Here is a 25,779-nt window from a genome sequence, read left to right as displayed (position 1 = left end):
TTTTTTTTTTTTTTAAGTTTGGATATCTGGGGTTTGGGGTTTCTGCTGATACGAGCACTGATCTGATACCAGTCTTAAATTAATAAGCTGGGTTTCTCTTTGTGAGAAAGAGATTCGGCAATTGCTCTTTTATGTGAAGGACAACATTATGCTTGCCTCAGTCAGGTTTCAGAGCAGCCAAAGCATGAAAAACAACCTAGCACAGGGGTAGGCAACTCCAAACCTCGAGTGCTGGTGTCCTGCAGGTTTTAGATTTCACCCTGTGTCAACAGACCTGAATCAAATGATTAGTTCATTACCAGGCCTCTGGAGAACTTCAAGATATGTTGGGGAGGTCATTTAGCCATTTGAATAGGCTGTGTTGGATCAAGGACACATCTAAAACCTGCAGGCCACCAGCACTCGACGCCTGGAGTTGCCTACCCCTGACCTAGCACAATAAAGTAAATCTCTAAATCAACCAAAATCTAACTAGTATCCAATAAGGAGTTTAATGAGGAAATCCAACAGAAGATTCAGGGATTCCTAACTTTAAAAACCAAAATGTAATAAATTAAAATGTCAAATAATCTAAATTTACTGGAGTGGTTTTAATTAGTAAAATAATCCAGGGTGGGACCATTAGTAACATGGTCCTCCTAAAATCCAAAGACAGACATGCTAATTGTTGATTCTAAATTGGTCGTAGATGAGGATGTAAGCATAAATGTTCTGTCATAGACTGCTGACCTGTTCAGGTTTTTCTCTACTGCAGCAGGTTTAGGCCCCCAAGTTTGATAAATGGTTAAGATGATGCGTGGAACTAAACTAAGACTGTTTATTTTATCCACCTAATTTATTTACATTCTTTAGTTCAGCTTCAACAGTTTGTCTTCATTTTTGATACAAGCCACAACACAAATGTTTCAGTGATTGTTTAAATTTCAGGAGTGCAGATTAGTTTCTTGTTCACACTTCTTCCTTTTCCTTTTTAGCTGGGGTATTTATTTATATTTGCCTATATTTAGGGGTAGACTACAGCGAGGCACAAGTTAAAATGCTTACTGGTTACTGTGTTAATGCCAATACGTCACCCGTAACTGCAACACGAGCGACGTTACTGCATATTGTTGTCATTTAGAGTCTGTGCACCTCCTGCCAGAGCGACATAAAGATTGTATTAATCAAGTTTGCGACTACTGGTTATGCTAACTTAAAATAAAGAACTAAAAGCTTCCCAACAAGTGTTAAACCTGACATCATACACTGGGGTCTTCTGGTATTTTCAGTTCCATAACTTTATACAGTTATGGATTGATTTGTTTAACTTTTCCCACCGATATGATTCCTGTCTTGCATTGACGAATTCCTAATTTCCAGCAACTGTTGACATGTTTGACAGATACTGTATAAAGTGAAAAACTGAGTGCTGGAAAATAATAAGCCACTCTGTTACACTTTCTCTTCTTAGGGCTGGACAAAGCCAAATGCTTTCCACGTTTGCATCACTTCTTACAAGCTGGTGCTGCAGGATCACCAGGCCTTCAGGCGAAAGTCTTGGCGCTATCTGATCCTCGATGAGGCCCAGAACATCAAGAACTTCAAGTCCCAGCGCTGGCAGAGTCTGCTGAACTTCAACAGGTCAGTGGAGACTGTTTGTGTATATGGGCCCACATCAGAGAGTGAAACCTGAGGCTCAGTGGATGAGGCATGGCCTCTGGATTTTTTACACTAAATCCCAAAGTAGTTTTTTGTTTAAAAAAAAATAAAATAAATAAAAATCTTTTTTTTTTTGCATTTTAATGAAAAAAAAAAAAAGATTTATAGATATATTTTGGGGGTATTTAGACTCATGGACAGCAAACATGAATATTTGTATGTACAACTTCTGATTCTTATTGAAGAAAATCATCCTCCTTTCTCTATAATGCTTTCAAAGACATGGTGTCACTCAGTACCATTTGACTTTGAATGTATTTGAAATGCACTGAACTGTTAATCTACAGGCCACAGTTGTGTGTAAATATCTTCACATTTAAAAGTGTTTGTTCTTTTCAAAATGATTGTCATCATTTGGCTGGTGGCCGGGGCCAGCTGGTGGTAATTTCTCACTGTTGTGTGGCGCTCCAAAGAGCCTGGCGCTTGTGCACATGAATAGATGCACGCTCTGAGAACGCACACCTTTATACAGGCTGCAGCGATTCGCTCCGATGATACATCAAGATTACAACATCATCAGTATGAGGATGTTTCACAGTACCGGCTGAATAGAGAAATACTTGCACAGCATATAAAAAAAAAAGATCCGTTAGAAGTTTGAGAGTGCCTCTCATGTTCAGCATCAAAATGTTGGTTTGTGAGCTTTAAAGCAAATAAAGATGTGCTGCAAGATGCACACTTCAGCGTGGATTGTGCACTAAAAGCTTTTTTAAAAATAATCTATAATCTAAATTGATACTCAGCCCCAGTGAGATGAGCGTAGCCATGCCGACGGTGTAACCGCAAAAATATTTCTACATGAACCTCAGGATTTCCCAGCAGGACGTGGTGTTATTTACTTCACCTGTCAGTGGCTTTAATGCTGTGGCATATTTGGGTTTTAAAAAGAGTTTTATGATTTAGACTATTCCAGCAGACAGAAACACGACTCCAAATAAATGGTTATGTTATTTGTTTGATGGATGTTATAAACTCTTTATGGGGTGAAGATTGCGTTCTCAGCTTGCTGCACCCATGTGGCTAAAATGAGTTAAAGCATGTTTGATGTCTTTAGCAGCTGAAAACTCTTATTTTCCTCTTCGTACTCACCTGAAGCTTGAATGATACAACTTTTTTATTTACGTCTCTCCTCGTGTCTGTGCTGATCATAGCCACCGGCGACTGCTGCTGACAGGAACCCCTCTACAGAACAGCCTGATGGAGCTCTGGTCCCTCATGCATTTCCTCATGCCCCACGTCTTCCAGTCCCACCGCGAGTTCAAAGAGTGGTTCTCCAACCCGCTGACGGGAATGATCGAGGGCAGTCAGGAGTACAACGAAGGCCTGGTTAAGAGGCTTCACAAGGTGCTGAGGCCGTTCCTGCTCAGGAGGATCAAGGCTGACGTGGAGAAGCAGATGCCCAAGAAATATGAGCATGTGGTGCGCTGCCGTCTGTCCAAGAGACAGCGATTCCTCTACGATGACTTCATGGCGCAGGCATCGTAAGTTACTGACTCAGCAGGAGGAATTCAAAGTTAATGTAAATTTAGTTTGTGTTTTGAAACGTAGTCACCAAAAGACGGTGAGAAGTATGTAATTGAAACTGAAAAAAAAATGTAATTGAATTTGACCCTAAACCATCTGATTTACAGGACCAGGGAAACGCTGGCCAGTGGTCACTTCATGTCTGTGATTAACATCCTCATGCAGCTTCGCAAAGTGTGCAATCATCCCAACCTTTTTGACCCTCGACCCATCCAGTCTCCCTTCATCATGCAACCCATTATTTTCCACACAGCCTCTCTGGTGCATGACGCCCTGGAGGTATCTCCTTTGAAGGTAAGCCTGAAAATAAAAAGCTTTCATTTGTTCAGAAAGTTGAGCCTGATGGCGTGATTTTTAATCTATTCTAACTTGCTTTTGCATTCTCAGCGCTGCGACGTTTCCATGTTTGACCTTGTTGGTTTGGAGAGCCGCGTGTCCCGTTACCAGGCAGATGTCTTCCTGCCACGCTACAGGGCCAGTCGCCAACTAATCCAGGAGATCATGGAGTCCCCCGAACCTCCTCCAAGGCCCAAACCAGTCCGCATGAAAGTCAACAGGTAAAGGGGGAAAAAAAGAAAGAAAAGAAAAATGCAGATTTGGATACTTGCAAATTTACATGTATTTTGGTTTTCTACGTTACCTGTGTTACCATACCTGTGACATTTATTACATGATATAATTATTGTCCTAAGTGCAGTAGTTCCCATATTTTATGTGTGTCCTCTTTCAGAATGTTTCAGCCGCCTCCTAAAGGTGATAATCGCCCAGTTCTCCTGATGAACAAACCTACCTGCTCCGTCCCCCCTGCAGCACAGACCCCCAAACCACCTCCAGTCACTGAAGTCACCTCAGCTCCTGCACCCGCTCCTGTAGTTCAGCAGGGTAAGCAAGGAATGAAACACCCTTAAAAAGGTGAAACATAAATTTTGCACGTTTTTCTAATGCATTTTTGTTAAATTTCAGTGGTCTGTTCAGTCGCATCCACTCCTCTTCGCCCATCTCTTCATCCTACCGCTCAAACTGCAGTGAGGTCCAATGCTCCAAAAGCGATGCTGACTGTACGGCCTCCCACTGCTCCCTGCACAGCCACTATCCCAGCTCAGCCGAGTCCAAACCCCAGCAATGTCATGCCCCAGAGGGTCCTGCTTAGTCCAGATATGCAAGCTAGGTTGCCTTGTAAGTACATTTATTTCAAAGCAGATAAGCTGTGATGTTGTTGAAGTATTATCTCATTAAAACTCTGAGCCTGGGGACAGTTTCATGAGCTCCTGTTCAAAATGTAAGTCTCGTCCATTTCTCTCTTTAGATGAAGCATATTTTGAGCGTCTCGGTTTAGATTTCAATTTAATGATTGTTTACTCATTTTCATTGCTGGGTAAAAACCACACAGGAACACAGTGTGTACTCTGCCTCAGGTTGTTTCTTAAGGTGCAGGTGAAAAATAAAGATGGCAGTGCTTAGAAAATCTCAAACACACTTTGCAACTTCTAAAAATGGATCAACCATTAACATACAAGAAAGAGATTAGTCTACTTTTAGTTACAGGAGTCTGTGTGTTCTGTTATTTTCGACCATTCAGTAAGAAAACAAAAGGTATTTGGGGGATTTTTATTAACTAAATGCAGTACAGGTCTCTGTCATTCATTCATAATTAAATTAATTTGTGGTAAAGTGAATGAATTATTATTTCTTACCTACGTGTCTCTTATTTTTCTTCCTAAGCTGGGGAGGTAGTAAGTATAGCCCAGCTGGCTTCTCTGGCAGGTCGGCCTGTGTCGTCGTGTCAAGGAAGCAAACCAGTCACCTTCCAGCTTCAGGGCAACAAGTTGACTCTGTCTGGAGCACAGATCCACCAAGTTCCAGCAGCTTCCTCACGCCCAGTTCAAGGTTGGTGTCTCCCACTAACTGTGGGTTTTCTAGTTTTCACCGATCAGATTTTATGGTTAGTAAAAGGTGTAATACCTCGTTTTTTTTGAACTTCAAAGTGTCATATTGCTGTTTGGGATAGGGGGCTGCTCAAAACAAGTTGTATTATCATTTTTACCTACATTTTGATGCCAGGATTACTTCTGAGTCAAAATATTTTGTGCATGTTAATTAACAAGAAAACTTGGGTGCAATCATGTAAATATACTAAATTTAGCCATACAGGCCCTGGAAGTTTGATAGCATTTATCTATTGTGGTTATAGTTTAAATGGGACCAGGATATCCTTTGACCTCATTTTTATCTGATTTGAAATCAGACTAAAGATTAAAGATATTATATGTTTTTGGATTTTTGCAGAATCCCACTGCAGCTGGACTGCTTTATATTCAGTTATGCCAAAGTCTTTTAATCCTTCAGTCAGAAGATAATCCACATTGGTCTGCTTCATTTAACTGATGACTGTTATTGTCCCATAATTGTGATTGATTTCTTATTTACATAAATCCCATCCCGTCCCATAATTAGGGAATAATTAAAGTCCTCATAACAGTCTGGTTCACTGTCACTCTACAGGTAATGTGATAAACCTGGTCCCTGGTGGCGTGCAGCATCACCTCATCAGCCAACCTGCACAGGTGGCTGTCCAGAGTACAGTCAGCACACACCCTGCAAACAATCCCTCTGCTGCCCCCCCTGCTAATCGCCTGCCACACAACACCACCTCTCAAGGTGTTAAATCCTTCTCCCTCCTCCTTTTATTTTAAGTATGAGACTTGCTGCTGGATATATGTAACCCATGTTTGTATATTTAATGTTTTTCAGTGTCCTCAACCATGGTGAGCAGCCCTGGGGTCGTGAAGATCGTTGTGCGTCAGTCAACAGGCAAGGAGGGCGGGCCTGTGCCCACCCTGGCTGTGGCCCCTTCCCCTCGTGTCGCTCCCCAGCCATCCCCTTCCCTGCACCCACACGCCAACACGACCCCCGTCAGGAACACCGCTCCACTGCAAATTGCCCAGCGCACCCCTGGTCCTGCTACCGCCCACTACACCATAGCTCCTCCCAGAAACCCTAGCTCAGCCCCGAACCAGCCCCAACCCCCTCGCCCTGTCCTCAAAGTAGTGCAGCCTCCTCCTCCATCGAGCACAGAACAGCCAGGTGAGAGAACGGGCTTGAGCTGTTATTCTCACTGAGCTGAAATTCAGATTGAATTCAGATGAAATGAAGATTGCCTGACAAACCGAGCTGGGTCCAGTTTTTAAGCTTTATTTTTTCTTTTCCCTAACAACCTGCTGCAAGTTAATAAAATTTAATGTATAATGAAACATACAGGCATGCAAAAAGGTATTTTTAAGTAATGAAAATAATTGGATTTTAAATCGAATAACACAGAGATGCAAAAGAAGAAAAAATAAAAGTGAAATTGACTTTAAAGCAAATCCGTATTGAGTTTTTTACAGGAGGCTGTTTTCTCTTCTGTCTTTCTGCAGCTCCAGCTCAGGTGAGCGCCTCTTCTTCTGCTCCAAAGACCTCAGCAACACCGCGGGAAAGTAGCAGCAGCAGTCAGACAGCAGTTAGCACAAAGTCAAAGTCCAATCTGGGTGCAAAAGCCTTCCCTCCACCCAGGAAGGTGCCTCGTCCCGCTCCCCGTTCGCCTTTCTACATGGTAAGCAGTTTGTCCCTCTTGGACTTCACCTTTTAGATATTTAAAGCATCTGCAATCATTTTTTTGAGGTGTTACCCAATACTTCTTCACCTAGTTAAAATAAATGCCCCCCTGTACTGAGACAATCTAATGTCCTGTTATTTTGGAACCATGCATCAGCGCTATGTAGACATGAACCGGGACGTTTCTAAACTGAAAAGATGCATGAAACATCCGTTTAAAAAAACAACAACAAACAAACCAAACTTTATGTGTGCCAAATCTCAGAGCGATGGAGTTGTAAAGACAAGTTTGATCATAGCATTCAGTCAGCAGGGCTCAGCTCACTAAAATAAAACTACATAATCAAAGAGGTTTCACTGTTACGCACAGGTATGGATTTGACATGTTCCGGCTTGTGATACTGGCTCCGTAAGACTTTTAGAAAAGCTTCCACAAAGAAAATTAAAGGTTCATTATTTTGCTTTTACATCAGGATAAGTTTGTTATACTCATAGCTGCCATACCCAAGCTGTTCCAACAGGTTGTTGCACTGCAGTAGCCGACTTGTAAAAGTGTTTTTGAGGTCTTTATGTGGATCACAATGTTGAGATTAAGGCGGTATGGGAACATTAAAAACCATAATCTATGATCTTTAAATTTTATTGGTTAAATTGAAGCATGTCAATAAATTATATACATCTCTGATGCCAGTTTACCAGTTTGGCAATTTGTTTTTTTAATAATTGAAATTCATTCATCACCATCGGCATACAGCAATAAATGATTTAGCCTACCTTGTTTAGTAGACAATAAACTGGTTTTATAGAATAAAATGTCAGGCTCAATAAAACTGGATTAAAAAAGCTGACAAAGTGCAGTAAAACACCAGAACAGAAAACAGATCAGCTCAGTTTATCAGGTTGAAATAAAGTGTCAGCGTTTTTCCTCTCCTGTGGTGCAGACGGTGGTCAAGTTTATCAATGAGCAATAAGTTTGTCATGTGAACTTCAAAGTAGATTTTTTTTTCCAGTTTATTTCCGCTGCCCCCAACTGGTAAAGGAAATCAATTACAATCATTTTTTCTCCATTGTACATTTAAACAAGACTGAGCCTGATATACGAGCATGTTTTTCTTAAATATGCTGTCAACACTGCCCTGATTTCTGTAGCCTCCATTTACTTGTATCTCTTTACCTCAACAGTCATGGCTTGCAGACTCCGAGAAACAGCAGCACGACAGCCGGCTGGACTTCATCTTTCGAGTCAACGAACTCCACTGTGGAGCAAAGCCCATGTACGGTCAGGAGGTTCTGGACTTCCTGACTTTCCTGCCCGGTCGTCGTCCATCACCTGCTGCCCTGAACCCTCAGGGAGAGTGGGGCCGCTCTGGCCAGAGCAGCTGTCTGTATGCACAGCAGCAAAACGAGCACGACTACTGGTTTCACAGTCACGCTGTAAGAGAGGCCATCCACAGCATCGAAGGACGGCTGGAGCTGCTGAGTGACATCATAGACCGGTACTTAGCTTAACAGTCGTTTGGTTATTTGATATTACAAAGCTTCAGCTAAGGAGAAGGAGCTAACTTTGCTGTTTGTTTAGGTACACATTTGCAATTCCTCCAGTGGAAGCTCCACCCATCTCCATGCACTGCTGCCATCCTCCGCCATCTCTGAACCACAAGCAGGCAGTCTTCTCCTCCATGTTATCAGCTGAAGTCACGCCGCTCACTCGCAGCCTCCACCACGTCCAGTCCTATATGAGGACGCAGTTCCCTGACCTGAGGCTCATACAGTACGACTGTGGTGAGTTCTCAGTGTGGTTTTTTGTTTTGTTTTGTTTTACAGAAAACCATGGAGCACCTTGTGGCAATCCACACCTACATCAGATACTCCTAATCACAAAATCTAAGGTTTAAATAAAAATGGTGTTGACTTGCAGGGGTGACACAAAGCAGGAAAATCCAGGACTGTCTAAGTATCCATTCTCACCTATAAGCCTTTGACAGGATGTTTGATAAGACTCATTTACTAAGGTGGGGGTCACCCACAGCTTAGATCCCATTCATCCCTCATCACTGACTCGATCCCAGATGCACACTGGCAACAACTTTAGCAAAACTCTCGACTGTACTGCAAAATTGGCACTAAATTTTCTTGAAATAGTATTTGGTTAGTCTTTTCTTTCCACCACTGTGTTTTATGCATAAAAGGCTGCTTCAAAGAGTTTACTCCATGTGCGATTATTAAATAATTTTATGCTCCTGCAGCTTGTTTTGCTTGCTGGTGGCTCATTTTGTGTCTTCTGTCTCCTGTTTTCAGGTAAGCTTCAGACTCTCCACACGTTGCTGCGAAAGCTGAAGGCGGGAGGCCACAGGGTGCTGATTTTCACTCAGATGACTCGAATGCTGGATGTGCTGGAGCAGTTCCTCAACTACCACGGACACATCTACCTCCGTCTGGACGGCAGCACCCGGGTGGAGCAGAGACAGGTCAGCAGTGATGGTGTTTTGATAGCGTAATCTTCACCTGTTCCGCTTCCAGGCAAGAACGAGAAAGCTGTAGTCTGTCTGTGATGCTCATTTCCTCTGTTTGTCTTCTGCACGCCACCACCAGGCGCTCATGGAGCGCTTCAATGCAGATCGACGCATCTTCTGCTTCATTTTGTCAACCCGCAGCGGCGGCGTCGGGGTCAATCTGACCGGGGCCGACACTGTGGTGTTCTACGACAGTGACTGGAACCCCACCATGGATGCTCAGGCTCAGGACCGATGCCACCGAATCGGCCAGACCCGCGACGTCCACATCTATAGGTGACTTTCTTTTTCCCTGCTTTTACTAAAAAAAAAAAAAAATCCTCACATAAAAACTTTCCCAAATCAAAGCCCACTCCCTTAGCTAAGATTTAAGATGCTTTGTTGTCATTATGTAGTCACATAATGAAATTCCGTGTGGTAGTTCTCAGCTTAAAGTCAGACACAATACTATAAAACACAGACAGACATACAATAAATAAGCATAAACAATAGAGACTGGACTCACAGACAAAAGACACAAAGAGAAACAAAAAGCTGAGAGCACAGAGCCGCTGCATTGAACATAAAAAAAGAAATGTTGTCAACATCTGTTTGACACATACGAGCGTTCATCTTGTTTGACTTAAACTGATGAGCATCTCCTACCTTCTTTGCATAATTTCAGAAGCAAAAGCAACAAAAAAAAAAGTAGGAATAAAAATCTAAAGTTTAAAATGGAAATTGGAGCTCAGTAGTCTCTGAATTTAAAAGATCTGCAGAATCTGGTTAAACGCTTCACACCACCTGGTCAGCACCAACCCATCTGGGTGTAGGGGGAGGTTCTATAGACCCGATAATCATTGGCCCAGTGAAAAATAGAAATGTAATTTTTAAAAGACTAAATAGTTTTATGTTTCTCCTCAGGTTGATCAGTGAGCGCACGGTGGAGGAGAACATTTTGAAGAAGGCAAACCAGAAGAGGATGCTGGGAGATATGGCTATCGAAGGAGGAAACTTCACCACGGCCTTCTTTAAACAGGTATCACGTTTACACGGGGCCTTCTTTGTAAAATAAATGCCCTTCAGTCAAGCCTTTTTTTCCTTCTTTCTTCTTTTGTGTCTGGATAAGCTCAGTGATTCATCTGTGCATGATTAATAGTTGAAAGGCGCTCAAACATGTGGGTGGGTGCTTGGTGCATAATTGAATACAGTCACTGGTATCATGTGAAGGGATGTTTTTCCAGTGCTGGATGACAGGCCGAGACCTCATCCCCCTTTTAATTAAATTTGTTCAAACTGTCTTTTATATAAATACTACTTGTGCTTTTTTTTTTTCTTCTTCTTTTTTTTTTTGAAGTATAATGGAGTTTCTTCTAATTGGTCTTTTTGAGTTTAGTGTGTTGATGACATTAAGCAGTTCAAGTGCCTCTTGTTTTCTCTGTCTCATCAAGCACACATAACCCGTTCTGCCTTTGCTAAATGTGTCCGACTGTCACTTTGTTCCTCAGCAAACCATCAGAGAGCTGTTTGATGTGAATGAGGGGGAGAAGAGGGAGGCGGCGGTGGAGCTGTCGGTGCCCCAGGCTGAGGAGGAGGAAGCCGTCAACAAGCAGAGCACCACCATCCTGGAGCAGGTTAGAAACTTGGTGTACTGGATATTTACCACCCACCTTTTGGTGATTACCAGGAACAAAATGTACGTTTACTGCAAGTCTTAGATGCAATATAAACTGAATCAGGTTTTTGCTCTCAGCCTATTGAAATGAAAAGCTTAAAAAAAAAAAAAAGATCTCCTGTTAAAGGTGATCTTCTTATGAACTTCTGGACTGTTTCAAGGACTTTTCAAGAATTTAGCGATTCCTTTATTGACATTACTCATCGATTCAATTCTTGCTTGATCGACACTGGGTTCTCATTGTCTCTGTTTTGACATCTAAGCAGGAACAAAGAAATTACATTCATGCAAATCATTTGTATACTGTGGGTCAAATGTTTGTTGAGGTATTTCCAGTCTTTGTTGTGATCAGTGTTGAAGCTCAAAAAAGTAATTATTACACAGAACACTTTTCTTAAAAGTAATGCAGTACATGACTTAATTACTCCTGGGAAAAAGTACTTTGTTATACTACTTGTCACATTACTTTCACTCTGCGTTCTTGGCTAGCTTAGCGTTAGCATGCTGTCTGGGCAGATTCTTTTAAAGAACCGTTGTTGGTTTTTTTTGTGTTAGCACCATAATGCAGTTGTTTCTGTCCTGGGTATGCAAGTTTCCACTTTACCGTTCATGTCGTCCTTTTGTACAATAAAAGTAAATGTTCAAATCCATGCTCTAGACTGCTTCGCTATTTTCCTCCTCTGACACAAACTGAAATCAGCTGATTGTGCAAGAACCGTAATTGAACTGGTTTTCTTCAATAACTGGTTCTCGATTCCCATCCCTAATGGCTCCCAGTTTTGTCGCTTGATCTAACACGAGAACTCCTGTCGTGTTCCTCCTCTACTTGTGCCCTGGCTGTACTTGAACTCTTGATCTCCTCCACCGTGTCAAAGCCTTGATAATGCACATTTTCAAAAATGTTCTTGCACTGTGCCGTGTGCTGGGACGCACCACAGTTTAGATAATTTCTGCTGACACCCAGGGCTTAAAAATGAAGCCATCTGAGGCTGGCTTTGAAAGCAAGCCATCCCCATATTCATGTAAACATGTATATGAGGATGGCGATGGTGTTAAAATGCCCAAATTTACAGCAGGACTAAACCCGTTTATAGACCAGTACAAAAACATTTCTGGACTCTATGGATAGTTTCATCCTTTTCCAACTCTGCAGGAGACGGAATTTATAATAACTCCTCCATCTGGTCAGGGTGTTGTAGCTGCTATTTCTCCCCTCCTCCAATTCCATTCACTAACCTGGACCACTGTTTGAAAAGAATACAATAGAATAACTTCGGAGATTCGACCAGTTTGACTAGGCTAAGTTATTTGATTTTTAAAACCTGAACTTTATTTCACCCCTTGTACGCAGACATAATCCAAGAGTCAGGAAAAAGTTTTACTCCTGCCACATTTATCATGCTTGTGGACATTTACCTGATTATCTCCATCTGTTTGCTTCAGGCGCTGTGTCGTGCCGAGGATGAGGAGGACATAGTGGCGGCCTCTCAGGCCAAAGCAGAGCAGGTGGCCGAACTGGCGGAGTTCAACGAAAACATACCGCTGGATGACGGCGGGGAGCAGGAGGAAGTGGAGGAGCTCTCTAAAGCCGAGCAGGAAATAGCCGCACTGGTGGAGCAGGTGAGTAAAAACACATCGGCTATAAAGATTTATAATATAATAAAATATTAATGCTCTGCTGAATCTTTGAATTACAGTTTGTTTAAACGCACCTTTTCCTCTGCTTGTCTTTAGCTCACTCCCATTGAACGCTACGCCATGAACTTCCTGGAAGCTTCGTTAGAAGATGTGTGCAAAGAGGAGTTGAAGCAGGCTGAGGTAAAATCACAACTTTCAACTTCAGCTTAATAATTAGTGATTAATACTTGAAAGTAATTTAGACAAAGGGAAATGCAGGAACGAGAACTAGAAAATATTTGATTTCGGTTTAAGTCAAACATTTTTAACTTGATAAAACTTTAAAGAAAATCTTCTCCTCTTGTGTGTTTAGGAACAGGTGGAGGCTGCCAGGAAGGGTCTGGACCAGGCAAAGGAGGAGGGCCTGAAGCTCCACACATCATCTGATGATGACGAGGACGACTTTTTGTCAACACCAACTTCTGCCGAACCCGCCCATCCAGCTCCAGCCCGTCGTGGTCGTAAACCCAAGGACAAGACTGCCACCTCTACAAGGACTAGCGGCCGACTCCGTGGGGCCTCGCCTGAAACTGAGCCTGAGCCCACGACTCCCAGAGAAGTGCCTGAAAGATCCCGCTCAGGTCTGAGAGGACGAGGAGCTGCCAAAGACACAGGTTCTGCGTCTACGATCCCATCCCGCACAGACCACCACAAAACGTCATCATCCACCCGGGTTCAAGATTCCTCCAAATCTTCGAAAGCGTCATCTCCCGCCAGAGATCACCAGAACGCCAAAACCAGGACTCAACCAAACCGCTCCCATCCCAGCCCAGTGCCTTCCCCTCCTACAGCCTCGCCCCCTGGTGGGAAACAGCAGTGTGCTGGGGAGACGGACAGTAAAATCTCCAAAACGGGGAGGGAGGAGAAGGAGGTGGAGAAGGAGAGGAGGGCGTCTGAGTCATCGCTGGAGTCCAGCTGTCCGGCGGATCATCAGACTAAGGATGATGACAGTAAAGACTGCGCCATGTCTCCTCCCTCCACCAGCTCACGGTCGCCTCGCAAGCGGCAGTCAGCTGACGGTGAAGTGCTGCGGGGACTGGTTGAAGATTCACCATCAGCCAAAGTTCTGCGGAAGCTCCCGGGCCGGCTAGTCACAGTGGTGGAAGAGAAAGAGCCACGAAAGAGGCGGCGGCGAGGAAGTGGGACGGGAGGTGGTTGCTCTTCAGAAGAGGCAACGGCGGAGGACAGCGGTGCTGGATTTGTTGACGAGCCAAACAAGGAGGACGCATCACAGAGCCCAGACGGCAAAACTAAAGAGACTGTTACCAAATCCCCTCTGGACCAAGACGCTACCCCAAGTCCGCCTGTGCACCCTCAGCCTGTCAGAGGCTATCCTCCATATTCCCCTCCTCATCTGTCTCCTGACATGCCAGTGCTGAGGAATCTTCCTGTGCGGCGCAGATTGGAAACCGAATCTCGTATGGCTGCCCAGATGGGAGAGCAGCATCTAGGGGGCGTGCGGGGAGTGAACCAGTCCAAGAAAACGGACATCCCACCAGGCAGAGACGCTGCTTCCGCCTCTGCTGCGGAGTCCAGCGTGAACTCTCTCATGCCACCTTTGAAAAGAAAGAGGGGCCGGCCCCCTAAGACTCCCACAAGACTACCTGAACTTGACAACGCATCAACCACATGCCCACATCCCATCTCGTCAATTGAGGAAGGAAACCCGCCACTGTCCCCTAAACGTAAGAGGGGTCGTCCCCGCAAGGACTCAACGACCACGCTAGAGACCGTTAATGAGAGTCAGAACACTGATCTATCTAAAAGTGATTCCAGGACAGAACTGACGATCTCAGAGACCCCGCCTCCTGCTGCTATTTTTGAAATGACTCAGTCTTCACAGTCGACCAAAGCTGATCAGACAGACACTAAAATTGAGGCTTTGGCCCCGCCTCCAAATCCAGCCTCCTCAACAAAGTCAGATGAAGTTTCCACACCTGTCTCACTTCCCACTTCACCTGCACCCCAGGTGACCTCACTGATCTCTGAGACTGCCTCTCCCCAAGTGGTTGCTTCAGCCCCAGCTCCAAGTCCAGCACCAGCACCAGTCCTCTCTTCTTCCACATATACCTCCACCCCCGTCAGCAACACAGCTCCGTCTCCACCTGTCAGCGATGTCTCACCTCCTCCTCCAGGTGTTAAACCAACACTTGTGGTTTCCACAGTTTCAGATGCTGCTGTTCAACCAGCTGTGGAGGCAACCACAACCACACCAATTACACACTCCACTCCACCCACTACGTCATCTTTCAAAGCTGTTAAAGACCCCACCCCAACACTCACAACAGCTGCTACCACAGCGTCTGTAACAGTTAGTATTACACCACAAGTCACCACTGCAATGACATCACCTCCAACTACTTCTCTTGTGAAGGACTTGCCACAAGCCTCTCTAGCCTCCACACCCTCCAGTCATCCTGTATCGAGTCTGGATACAGTTTCACCCAAGCAGACCCCTCCAACTACACCTTCCCCCAAACAGACCTCCCCAGCTCCATCTTTACCCAAGCAGAGCCTTCAAGCTACAGCTTCGCCTAAACAAGCCCCTGTAGCTACACCTTCCCCCAAGCAGACCTCCCCAGCTCCACCTTCCCCCAAGCAGACCTCCCCAGCTCCACCTTCCCCCAAGCAAACCTCCCCAACTCCACCTTCGCCCAAGCAGACCTCCCCAGCTCCATCTTCGCCCAAGCAGACCTCCCCAGCTCCACCTTCGCCCAAGCAGACCTCCCCAGCTCCATCTTCGCCCAAGCAGACCCCTCCAGCTACAGCTACGACTGTGACAGCTCCAGTAAAAACAGCACAAACCAGTATGTTAGACTCAATCCAGACAGTGTCTGACAAGACTTCTACATCACCACCGGTCAAATCAGTGGCACCATCTTCTGGTAATACAGCTCCACCTTCCCCTCCAGCCAAAGCAAAGACAATTGAAACTGCTAACAAAAGCCCGACCGAACAAGCATCCCCAACTGCAGAGGTTCAGGAACATGTAGAGCCCGAAAAGCCTTCAGCATCAAGTCCAGTCTGCACGCCTCCTCCAACTACAACTTCCACAAGTGCTGCTACACCTGCAGAGGCAAAGAAGGCTTCAGCAGCTTCATCACCCCCAGCAGAAGGAGTAACAACACCTTCAACTGCAGCACCCTCCAAAGTCCTCACTTCTTCTTCTCCTCCCAAAACTGCAGAAAAGACTGACAAGACACCTCCGGTAACAGCTACAACATCAGCATCACTGTCTGTCACCATAGCTACATCATCACCAGAAAAGTCTGCTTCCCTAGGGTCAACAACCACAACCATCACCCCTGCTTCAGTAGCTACAGTCACAGCATCCACAACCAAAACAGCTCCACCCGTGTCCACTACACAAACCTCTGCAGTCACTTCCTCTCAGCTACAAACTTCTTCATCCACAAGTGTTCCTGCACCATCTCAGACCGAGGAAGCCACACCTGCTCCCATATCCGCTCCCTCATCCACTCCCCTCGTTGCACCATCTTTAGAGCCATCAACAGAGAAAGAGTCAGCTTCTAAAAGCGACCAAGAAGAGGTGACAGAAATGGAGGCTGAAGCTGCGATGAGTAAGGAAGACGACGACAAAAACTCAGACATTAGCCAGTCTCAGCCTAAAAGAAGAAAGGTGGAGAGTTCCTCTGAGACCAAAGAGTCAGGAAGGCCCCAAGGAGTGGGACGAGAAACAAAAACCACAACCCCCATTCCGAAAGATGAAGCTAACCCTCTGGAAGAAGAGAAAACTACTGAGGATCAGAAACCTGCTATCCAGAAAAGGTCACTTAGTCGCCAGAGTAGCCAGGAGTCTGCTTGCTCTTCTTCGCCATCGTCTGGGTGCTCTACCTCCACCCTCACCCGCCATGCTCACCACAAGAGGACCTACGAGAACAGACATCCTACCAAGAAGAGGCGAGTGGATCCTACATCAGAGGCAGGGAAGGAGGACAAGGAGGAACAAGGCGAGGAGGAGGAGGAGAAGATAGAAGAGGGTAGTGAGACGGACCTTCCCCCCACTGCCTCTCGAAGGAGGCGCTCCAGGTCTCCTTCCTCTTCCTCCTCCGACTCTGACAGCAGCAACAGCAGGAAGGAGCACCGGCTCACTCGCTCAGCAAAACGCAGGCTCCAAGATCAGGAGAAGGAAAAGTGCACCAAGGGCAGGAAGGGAGCCAAACCAGCACGCAGCTCGGACAGAAATGCGTCAAACAACACCAATGCGTCCACAGGAGGAGAGTCGGGCAGCGATACGTCTTCTGTTAGGATCACCAGGAAGTCTGTGGGATCACAGCCGCCACAGGACACTAAAACGCTGACCAACAGCACGCCCTCGCTACCTCCTGAGCCAGAGGTTCTAGGGAAAAGGTGCTCAGCACTCAATGCAGCAGCCAAGCTTTTAGCTATGAAAGGCAGGGTGGACACCCCAGGCCACACACCTCGGAAAGACTCCACCCCTAAAGCTCCTGCAACTTCCACCACTGCCCCTTCGGACAAAAACCAAAAGCCTAAAAGTAAAAGTGTGCCAGCCTCTCCTCAGAGCAACTCTGTGACCAATAACAAAAGCAGCAAACCTTCAACACCCAATCAGGCGAGCCGATCTACATCACGCTCCACCAGACAGTGCCCTGGCTCTCTGGTTCCACCCTTAGAGGTGGAGTACAAGAGGCCTAAACCAGAGGAGAAAGAGAGAGGGAGCAGGAAGTCCTCGAGGGGCAAGGAAGGCGAGGGAGAGACGCGATCGTCGTCAAGGGGCCACAGCGCCTGCAGCAGCATGAGCAGCGATGGCGAGGGTGACTGCGGCGGACGCAGCAGCAGAAGCCGCAGCAGCAGCAACAGCAGCCAGCGCACCCTCAGCTCCCAGAACACGGAGCACCGAGGTTCCCGCTCCCGTGCCACTTCCTCCGGCAGCGAGCGGGAGAGGGACCGCAGCCCTGAGCGGGCAAAGAGCCGTGACAAAAAGGAGAAACAACACCGAGAGAGTCGCAAGGAGAGCAGGAGGTCCCAGAAGCTCTCACAGGATGTGACCAGCAGCTCGGGAACCGAGGGGTCAACGCCAGACAGGGTGCTACGGAGTGTTGCTGCACTCGCTGCAGTGCAGGCCCGCTCACCGGCCGCAAGCACCCGCTCCTCCTCAAGCCAACAGCGTCACAATAAGACATGATTGGAGTGCCAAAGGGGAGAATTAAAAAAAACAAAAAAAAAACAGAAGCGAGGGTGTGGCGGAGCGTGATACGAGAGCATGACGTGATCTCCAAGGTTGCTGCTTTGTCTGCACTCTGAGGAAAAACAAGAGCAAACTGAGTGCTGCACAAGCCAGGGACCTCACCGCCTCTCGGGCCCTCTCCCTTTCTAGTCGGGGCGCGCCAGCTCTGCTTTTGAGCGCTGGGGGAAGGCTCAGGGACGCTGGACTGACGGTAAACAGGTGGCGCCGCTGTCGAGCGTCCAGATATGTGGACATGCCGTGGATAAAACTCACCACTTGGACTCGGAGGGGGTGGGGCGTGGGTGGGACAAAAGGTGCAAGTTGTTAGTTCACATAATGTACTGTAATCATTAAAAGACTGGAACACTCAGATGCTCTGTTAAGACAGGGTTAAACGGCGCCCTCTGCTGGGGTTACCCATGAAAAGTAATTTGTGTGACATTTAAGTCTCGAGTGAGCGGTTGTATTGTAAGTTGAAGGTTTTAGAAAGTTTGGTTTTGAGATTTTCTGTCCTGACTATTGTTTCTCTGTAGTCAGTTGATAAGTTATGCATATTTTATTATTTCTTCCAGGTTATTAGGAAGAGAACAGATCTGTCAATGTGATCTTTGCTGCACTATGCTGGAGCTCGTCTTTTTGTTCGACCCCTCCTCTCCCCCTCTTTGTTTATTTTAAAAAAAAATTTATTTTCTCCATGTCACTTTCTGTTCATCGGATTCGAAAATCCAGCCTTGCATTTCTCTTTTGCACATCTTTAATAACGTGGCCCTCGGCTTTTTTTCAGTACACCGTGGTGTTGTGATGCGTTTGTTCAGCAACTGAAGTTGATGAATTGGTTCCTGGTACCTGACGATGTTTGTCTCCAGTTTGGAAAATGTATTATCTTTAGTCACACCACAAAATCCAGCTTTCATCCCCCCAAAACGTCCTAAAGGCAGTTTAAAAAAAATTACTTGTCACAAAAGCCAAGTAAATGTTGAGAACTGAATTTAAGAGTGCCTCTGTGGCCAAATGGTTTTGAACCTCAGATTGCCTTGTGAAGCACCTGAAGCAGGGGTGTTAAATTTCTCTTATTCGGTTATTAAAAAAAACAAATTAATCCAAAAAATGATGTGGGGAAAAATCCACCCCTTACATGAAACAAGAAAGGAAAAACACCCCGAGCATCAGTGCTACTGAATTAATGTTTCATTTTTCACCTGAACTTTGTTTTTCTCTCACATCATCGATTTTGGTTCATGTTTAAAAAAAAAAGAAAAAAAAAAAGAAAAAAGTATACTTGGACAAAATAAAAAAAATATGTGAATAAAATTACTGGTACAGTTTGAGATGACTGTAAATTGTCGATATACTTTTGATTAAAGATGATATCTGGTGGGGGGGGGGGGGGGTAGTTTATGGTGATGGTCTTACTTTGATTTCTGTCTCTTTTTGTTGCATTCCTTTGATCCTTGTAATTCCACATTGTTTTACTTGAAAATTATGGCAATTACAGTTGAATAAAAAGACCAAAAATTAGTTGAAATTTTTTTTTTTTTTTTCCCCAAATGAAGATTTATTTCTGTGACCAACACAAGAAAGAGCTGGAGCTCTGCAACCGTCTGCTGAGCTTCACCTTCTATTAGTGCGACTCACCGAACTCCAACTCTTAATGGAGTATCTGACAAATATGGTTTGCTGCGTAGCAGAAGTCATCCAAGAGGTTATTAGTTTGTTTATAGATGTAATCTTAATGCCTTCGCTTCCAAATATCATGACTTCTAGCTCCAAAAATGCAGTTGGAGCTAGAAAAAACAGTTGAAGCCAACAGACCAACTTAGCTGAGGTTAAATCCTGAAGCATGAAAAACTGGCAGGTCTGAAACATCTTCTGTATTTGTAACAGAGAATCAACTGCTTTTATGAAGCGCTTCTGTTTTTATTGTAATACTTTTACTTGTTTTCCTAAATCTTGCCTCTGATATTTGCCCTCCATACTTTCACAGACTTAACACTAAGACCAATGAAAACTAAACTGAATTAAAACAAAGTCGAAATAGAATAAAAATTAACTAGAGAATAGAATTGCCCTCGGCTCACCTGATTCATGACCTCATCTGTAACATTTTTGCGGTGAGTTTATTGGCTCAATCACTAGTTTCAGCTCTTAAATATAAATCAGCTAAAGAGTTTCAGTGTCACAATTACTGACCTCATGTCTGGTTTCAAATCAGCTTTTTTCAATTATAAAAATGAAATGTTTGGTAAAATCCAAAATTGGTCTGTGTTAACCTGCATTTTTGTCCCTGTGGCTACAAAGGCAACAGCTGCTCTCTTAACAGAACAGGAAGGGAGGAGACCCTGACTTATTTTAATGAAAACTGCCCACTGACTTTTTTTCCTCCCACCAATCAGGATGGAAACACCCCACAGCTGAGTGTTCAGCAAGCTCGCCAACTTTAAAGCTTTCAGGGATGTTTTCCATTTTCCTGTGAGGTACTGTGTTCTTCATTATTTCAAACCACTGTACACCCTGTGCATTAAATGGATCACAAAAATGCAGGTTAGTCAGGTATTCCAGACTTTGTCCTCCCCAGCAACGTTTTCCAGTTCTTCCTGGGTATCCCGAGGTGCTTCCAGGCTCCTTTAGAGGGCCAGCTGATAGTTCAAGACTTGCTAATCTTAAAAAGATACAAGGCAGACTGAGGATAATGGAACATGGCGGTATTTTATTTTAAAAACAAATGTATAATAAAATAAATGAGCGATGCAAAATTTAAACAGCCATAACTTTACACAGTAGCAGTGTCACTCCCCTCCATCCTCTGCCAGCCTTTTTCACAGCAACTTTTCTGCTTCTGAACGAGGCGTCAGTGAGAAGCCGCCTCTCAGTTTTGGTTAATTTTTTCTTTTTTAAATGGGTTTCATTTGTCCCCTTGGTGTATTCTGACTCCAAAATGTAGCAAAAAAACTGCATAATGGGACAAAAGGGTGAGAAAAAAAACAGAACAAAACACGTTGAAGTCTAAAATACATCCATCCCTTTTTGTTAATGCACGACGTCACATTTGCAAAGGAGAAGGCACCATTTCTGAAGACGTGTGTGTTGTTTAAGCAGGCGCTTGCACAACGTTTTGAGTCAAAAATGCAAACTGGAAGGACACAGGAAAGGGGAAGCGTTGGACCTGTACTGTTGAGAGACCTTATGCAAATGTGAAGAGAAGTGAGGAGGAGGAAAGGGCGGAGGGTAGGGGTTATTTCACACACACATACACACAAAACAAAAAAATCTGTATTTACACTTGTTACATGTACGCAGTATGAAAAAAAAACTTTGAAGTTTTAAAAATCATCTGCATAAATTTTTTATCACCAGCAACATCGGTTATGTACAATTATATTAGTCTATTTCCTGTATCCGACTATAAAAGGCCTACATTATAAAATTGTTCTTTAGGTCTCCAATTCATCCAGAAGCATCAACGTTACAACACAGTTTTCCTGAGTACAGTATGACGAGTGCCAGTGTTTGATCAATACTGCTCTGTGCCCCACTCAAGGTCACTTAATTCCTCTTTTTTTCTATTTTTTTATTTTTTTTTTAACACAGGAGGGGAAGGATCGACTGGTGTAACAGTCCACAGTGAGTCCCGCTGTTTGTTTTTGCAGAACAGAAACTGACAAAACGTGCGGCGCCGGCATCGAGCGTGCAGCACAGATTGTGAGATTAAACGAGAGAGCACATCTCTTCCATACAACAGAAAAAGTGGAGAGCAGGACCGTTAGGCGGACAGGAGGGTTAGAGGAATAAAAAAAAACAAACTGAAATCCACTGACTCCGCTCAGCTGTACATCCTGTGAGCTGATGTATACGCATGAATGTGTGGATTTGGGGGTATCCATAATGTGCTTCTGCTAACTTGCACCACAGGGTGTTGCTAGGATGAGAAGGTGGTGACCAAGGCGATGATGATGATGAGGAGAAGGATGGCCAAACAGATTGCAATCCAGAGTTTTTTCTGCAGCAGGAGATAAGCACACAGGTTAGTCATTCCAGGAAAGAAAAATCAATCCCCCCACCCCATCATGGTTTCAGAGTGGGGCCAATTTATAGTCTCCGACACACAGAAACAAGTACAGCGGCCCCTTTTTCTGTGGGATAGATCGCTGGTTATAATAAGTTACAGCATATGAGAGGTCTCATTTTAACCCAACATGTAATACCAGGCTTGTTTTCTAGCTAACAAAGGCGTGGTTTGTAAAGTTAAACTTGTTTTTTGTTTCCTTTTCTTTCTTTTGTGCATGAGCAACACACATCGTCTTTTTCCAATCACGTCATAAAACCAGAGCTTTCCCAACTGATCATCATGAGCCTGTGAAGCTTAGCTGGTGCCATAAAGTCTGACCAGATGGGGATTTAATTCAAAGAGTCAACACCCAAAGACAAGCTATTGTGTTTTCAGGGCCTGTAACTTGCACAACTTTTGAATGGCTTCAATAAACAAGCTAAAGTTGCTGTATATAAAAATCAGCCGATCGTGATCGGATCAGGTGGGAGATGCTCACTGATTTTATATGGGATGATGTGTTCAAGATTAAAGCAGTTTTCCTGCAAAGCGCTCAACCTCAAGCCAAGATTTAGTCACTTCTATTTAATTTTATTTACATAGCGCCAAATCACATCGGCAGTTTCCTTAAAGTGCTTTTCACTTTAAAAAAAATTTTCAAAAAAAGAAATCAGTATTTAATAATAAAACCATCCCCTTTGAGCAAGCACTTTGCGACAGTGGGAATAAAATTTCCTTTTTAAAAGGAAGAACCCCGCAGCAGAACCAGGCTCAGGGAGGGGTGGCCATCTGCCCCGGTGGGACAAATCTGGATCTTGTTTATCCAGAGGGTCTCATTTGTGAGCTTAAAGTTGACCTGAAGCTGTTTGATCAGTGCGATGTGTCATGTAAACACTAAAGTCGCTCCATTTCATAACCATAAGCAACATTCAGGAGTGTTAAAGCATCCCAGCATTCGAAATACAGCTAGAAGATGTGCCTGGTATCAAAAAGGAGACGTTCACATGCTGTTGCTTGTTTCGACCAGACACCTTTCCCACATGGTTATATGACCATTCAAAGTTACCGAAAAAGCACTTTAAGTTTTGTCCAATGAATTATAAGGGGAAAAAAAGGGTCCTGGTGCTTGGCTCTCATCTCTTATTGTGTAGTTAAGAGCTATGAAGGCTTAAAAATGCACACATGAGACCCTAATGTGCAAAATTACAAACTGAGAGCAAAAACTGATCAGGAAAGTGTTTGCTCAGGTTATATATTAAAGGCTTTTTTCCCCATACATCCTCACTTCACAGGAGTCGCCCCCTGCTGGCCAAGAAAGTAGCACTTCACTTATCACACAGTCTAGGATTTTTAATCTTTTTAACGAGAGTCTGATAGAACCAGACAGATGGGATTACCACAATATTTGAGAAGCTTAATTTATTTGCTGTTCTCCTCCATCAGAGCAGTTTCCAGTGTCAATATTTACAAACTCTCCGACTCTGGAGCGTGCTGCCGTTAAGCACACAGAGGCCGCTCCTCTGCACGTTTAGCACAGTGATCGAGTTTTAGTGGCGATCCAAACAGCATTTCTCTGCAAGGCAGCATTTTCCAAAGCAGAATAATGAGGAAACTCGTTTCAGGAAGTTTCACCTTGCGTCACTCATGTGAATACAGGGCAGAGCTATTCTCTCATAACAGCACGGAGGAGGAAGAAAAACAAAGAGGATCGGAGCCCTCTCCTCGTTTTCCCTGTAAAGTACCCATGAAACCAAAAGAGGATAGGACTCTCTGCAGCACAAAGTGTCCGTTTATTGTTATGCATCTCTGCTGTTTCTGATTTAGTTTTTAATTTAGGAGATTTTAGGACAACTGCTTTCACTAGGAAAGCTTTATAGAAAAAGGCACTAAGAGAATATTAGGAAAACAGCAAGTCGTGTTTCCATCTCTTCATCAACACATTCTGGTTTTCCAAATTTAATGATAACCATTAAATTAATTACTGTTTAATAACAAGCTTAAGGACGTATTTTCATAGATGCCGTCTGTGTAACTCTGACCTCTAAATTGGAAAATAAGTATTTCTCATCCTTTTTTTTTTTTTCAAATGTATTAACATCAGGTAATGTCTGCATGGAAATAACCAACAATCATGCTTGATGACAGTTGGTTAGGCCTCTCTACACTCTCATTTCTGTCAGTGTGAAGCTGCTGCGTTCTGTTCACAGATGACAACAGCTTCACGCCGATGATGGCCTCTGATCACGGGTCCCACTAAAGGACTTCAGGTCATCATGCCACCCTCACTGAGTCTGATTCTGACATGTGTACATGTAGGGCTCTGACCAGCTCCTGCTCTCTCCTCCACACTGTGGAGACCCTGGAGGAGCTGAAAGAGATCTCATGCTACTAGTAGCGAAACAAAACTAGAGGAGGGATAAGGAGAGAGCACGCACTGTTGCTTTCATTTGCACCAAAGCAGCTGAAATCATAAACGTTTCTGCTTCCTAACTGGACAGACTGATCCTCCTGAAGTTTAATCTTCGTGTTTTTATTTTAGTGAAAAGTGAGAACCTGCAGAAACGAGCACCTTAATGTGAATGTGGGAAAACAGTCTCTTGGCTAAGAGGCATCGATTTGCATCCTTGTTTAGATTGTGTGTGTAATCGAGCTGCGAGAAAACTTGGCTTCGTCGTTGCTGTGAGTGTAATCAAAGTAAAAGTGACGCTTAGATCGACTGATTAAAAAACTGTCCTTTTCATGATGTCATTCGGGTTTCTCTGTGCGTACCTTGCGTGATCTATGCTGATACGTGACCGCTTTCTCCAGTTCGCCCTTTGCTTTCTCCACGTAGTCTGAAGACTTGTTGATATTGTTCTCAATCCTGTCCACCATCTCGCCCTGCGGTGAACAAAAACATCACAATCAAACGCCATCCGCAGCCCGAACCAGCTCCACCGACTTCATTGGCGCTGCGTTACCTGAGCCTCCACCTCCATGGCGAGGTACTGGAACATGTCGTGCAGCTCTCTGATGCTGCTCTCCAGCTTCAGGATCTCATCGTGCCGGGACTCGATCTCATTCAGAGCCTGCCTCGTAGCTTTAGTATCACTCAGGATCTGGACACCATATTTATTAGGGAAATCGTGGACAGCAGAACCAGGCACAACTTTTCAGGGGGTCATCTATGAACAGCAGCACAAAACCTGCAGGATTCTTCGCATGAGCTACTTGAGTTAGACTACAGCACAGCTAAGGGCTGCACAGGATATTCTTACCATATCTGTAGTCCTGTTTGAGCAGTTAGAGAGGTGTGTGAAAGTTACTAAACCTGCAGCCACAGAACACCTGCATCTGCTGCAGGGAAGTCTGTGTTGTGGTTTCTCATGTTGAAACACACTTTCCTTTTTGTTAACTTCGCACGTACTCACATTTTGGGTGAAAACATCCGTCTGCCCGCTCTCGAGCATCGCATCCAGCTGCTCATCTGTCACGTTGCTGCCAGCTGAAGACAGGAGAAAATCGAATCAGAGCGTTTAGAGGAACGCGCAGAACGGTGAAGATATTGTTCTGTCCTCGTCTACAGCTGATTACAGCGCTCCCATTAGCATTATTCACACTCTACTAGAGTAGCTTTGCATGATTAGCAGTTCAAAATAATCTCTTTATCTTAAACTTGAAGGCGTTTCAGCCATTCCCCTTTTAGCCAACCCTCTTCTGACTGACGGGTGGAGCAGGGTGGGTGAGCTTCGAGATAAGAGGTCCCATTTAGGTCACTGTAATATCCATACTAGAGATGGCACGATACCACTTTTTTATGTCCGATACCGATATCATAAATTTGGATATCTGCCGATACCGATATGAATCCGATATAGTGTTTTTT

General features: G+C 44.5%; 2 protein-coding genes across 6 annotated transcripts in view; one reads left to right on the top strand and one right to left on the bottom strand.

The window, feature by feature from the left end:
• The window catches only part of srcap (Snf2-related CREBBP activator protein), a 44,477-nt gene extending 25,378 nt beyond the window's left edge, over positions 1-19,099 (top strand). For 3 of the 5 annotated variants that reach the window (XM_013908986.1, XM_013908987.1, XM_013908990.1), the window contains 19 exons: positions 1,451-1,620; positions 2,850-3,179; positions 3,330-3,516; positions 3,610-3,779; positions 3,953-4,104; positions 4,186-4,398; positions 4,945-5,109; positions 5,725-5,880; positions 5,974-6,306; positions 6,639-6,814; positions 7,999-8,312; positions 8,396-8,598; positions 9,115-9,284; positions 9,409-9,605; positions 10,233-10,347; positions 10,817-10,942; positions 12,427-12,603; positions 12,718-12,801; positions 12,974-19,099. In XM_013908986.1, the coding sequence (XP_013764440.1) occupies positions 1,451-1,620; positions 2,850-3,179; positions 3,330-3,516; positions 3,610-3,779; positions 3,953-4,104; positions 4,186-4,398; positions 4,945-5,109; positions 5,725-5,880; positions 5,974-6,306; positions 6,639-6,814; positions 7,999-8,312; positions 8,396-8,598; positions 9,115-9,284; positions 9,409-9,605; positions 10,233-10,347; positions 10,817-10,942; positions 12,427-12,603; positions 12,718-12,801; positions 12,974-17,827 (8,292 nt within the window). In that variant the 3' untranslated portion in view covers positions 17,828-19,099. The remainder of the gene's footprint in view (positions 1-1,450; positions 1,621-2,849; positions 3,180-3,329; positions 3,517-3,609; positions 3,780-3,952; positions 4,105-4,185; positions 4,399-4,944; positions 5,110-5,724; positions 5,881-5,973; positions 6,307-6,638; positions 6,815-7,998; positions 8,313-8,395; positions 8,599-9,114; positions 9,285-9,408; positions 9,606-10,232; positions 10,348-10,816; positions 10,943-12,426; positions 12,604-12,717; positions 12,802-12,973) is intronic. The other 2 variants (XM_013908989.1, XM_013908988.1) reach the window with 2 other exon arrangements.
• A 2,045-nt stretch (positions 19,100-21,144) lies between these two features.
• The window catches only part of stx4 (syntaxin 4), a 10,408-nt gene continuing 5,773 nt past the window's right edge, over positions 21,145-25,779 (bottom strand). The window contains exons 7-10 of the mRNA XM_005725773.1: positions 25,325-25,398; positions 24,875-25,012; positions 24,684-24,794; positions 21,145-21,866 (exon numbers count right to left, since the gene is read on the bottom strand). Coding sequence (XP_005725830.1) covers positions 21,786-21,866; positions 24,684-24,794; positions 24,875-25,012; positions 25,325-25,398 — 404 coding nt within the window. The 3' untranslated portion in view covers positions 21,145-21,785. The remainder of the gene's footprint in view (positions 21,867-24,683; positions 24,795-24,874; positions 25,013-25,324; positions 25,399-25,779) is intronic.

The sequence above is a fragment of the Pundamilia nyererei genome, unplaced genomic scaffold (assembly GCF_000239375.1).
Source record: "Pundamilia nyererei isolate P.nyererei 1_Seehausen unplaced genomic scaffold, PunNye1.0 scaffold00017, whole genome shotgun sequence".
In the NCBI taxonomy this organism is placed as follows: domain Eukaryota; kingdom Metazoa; phylum Chordata; class Actinopteri; order Cichliformes; family Cichlidae; genus Pundamilia; species Pundamilia nyererei.
This window is presented reverse-complemented; position numbering and strand designations above follow the sequence as displayed.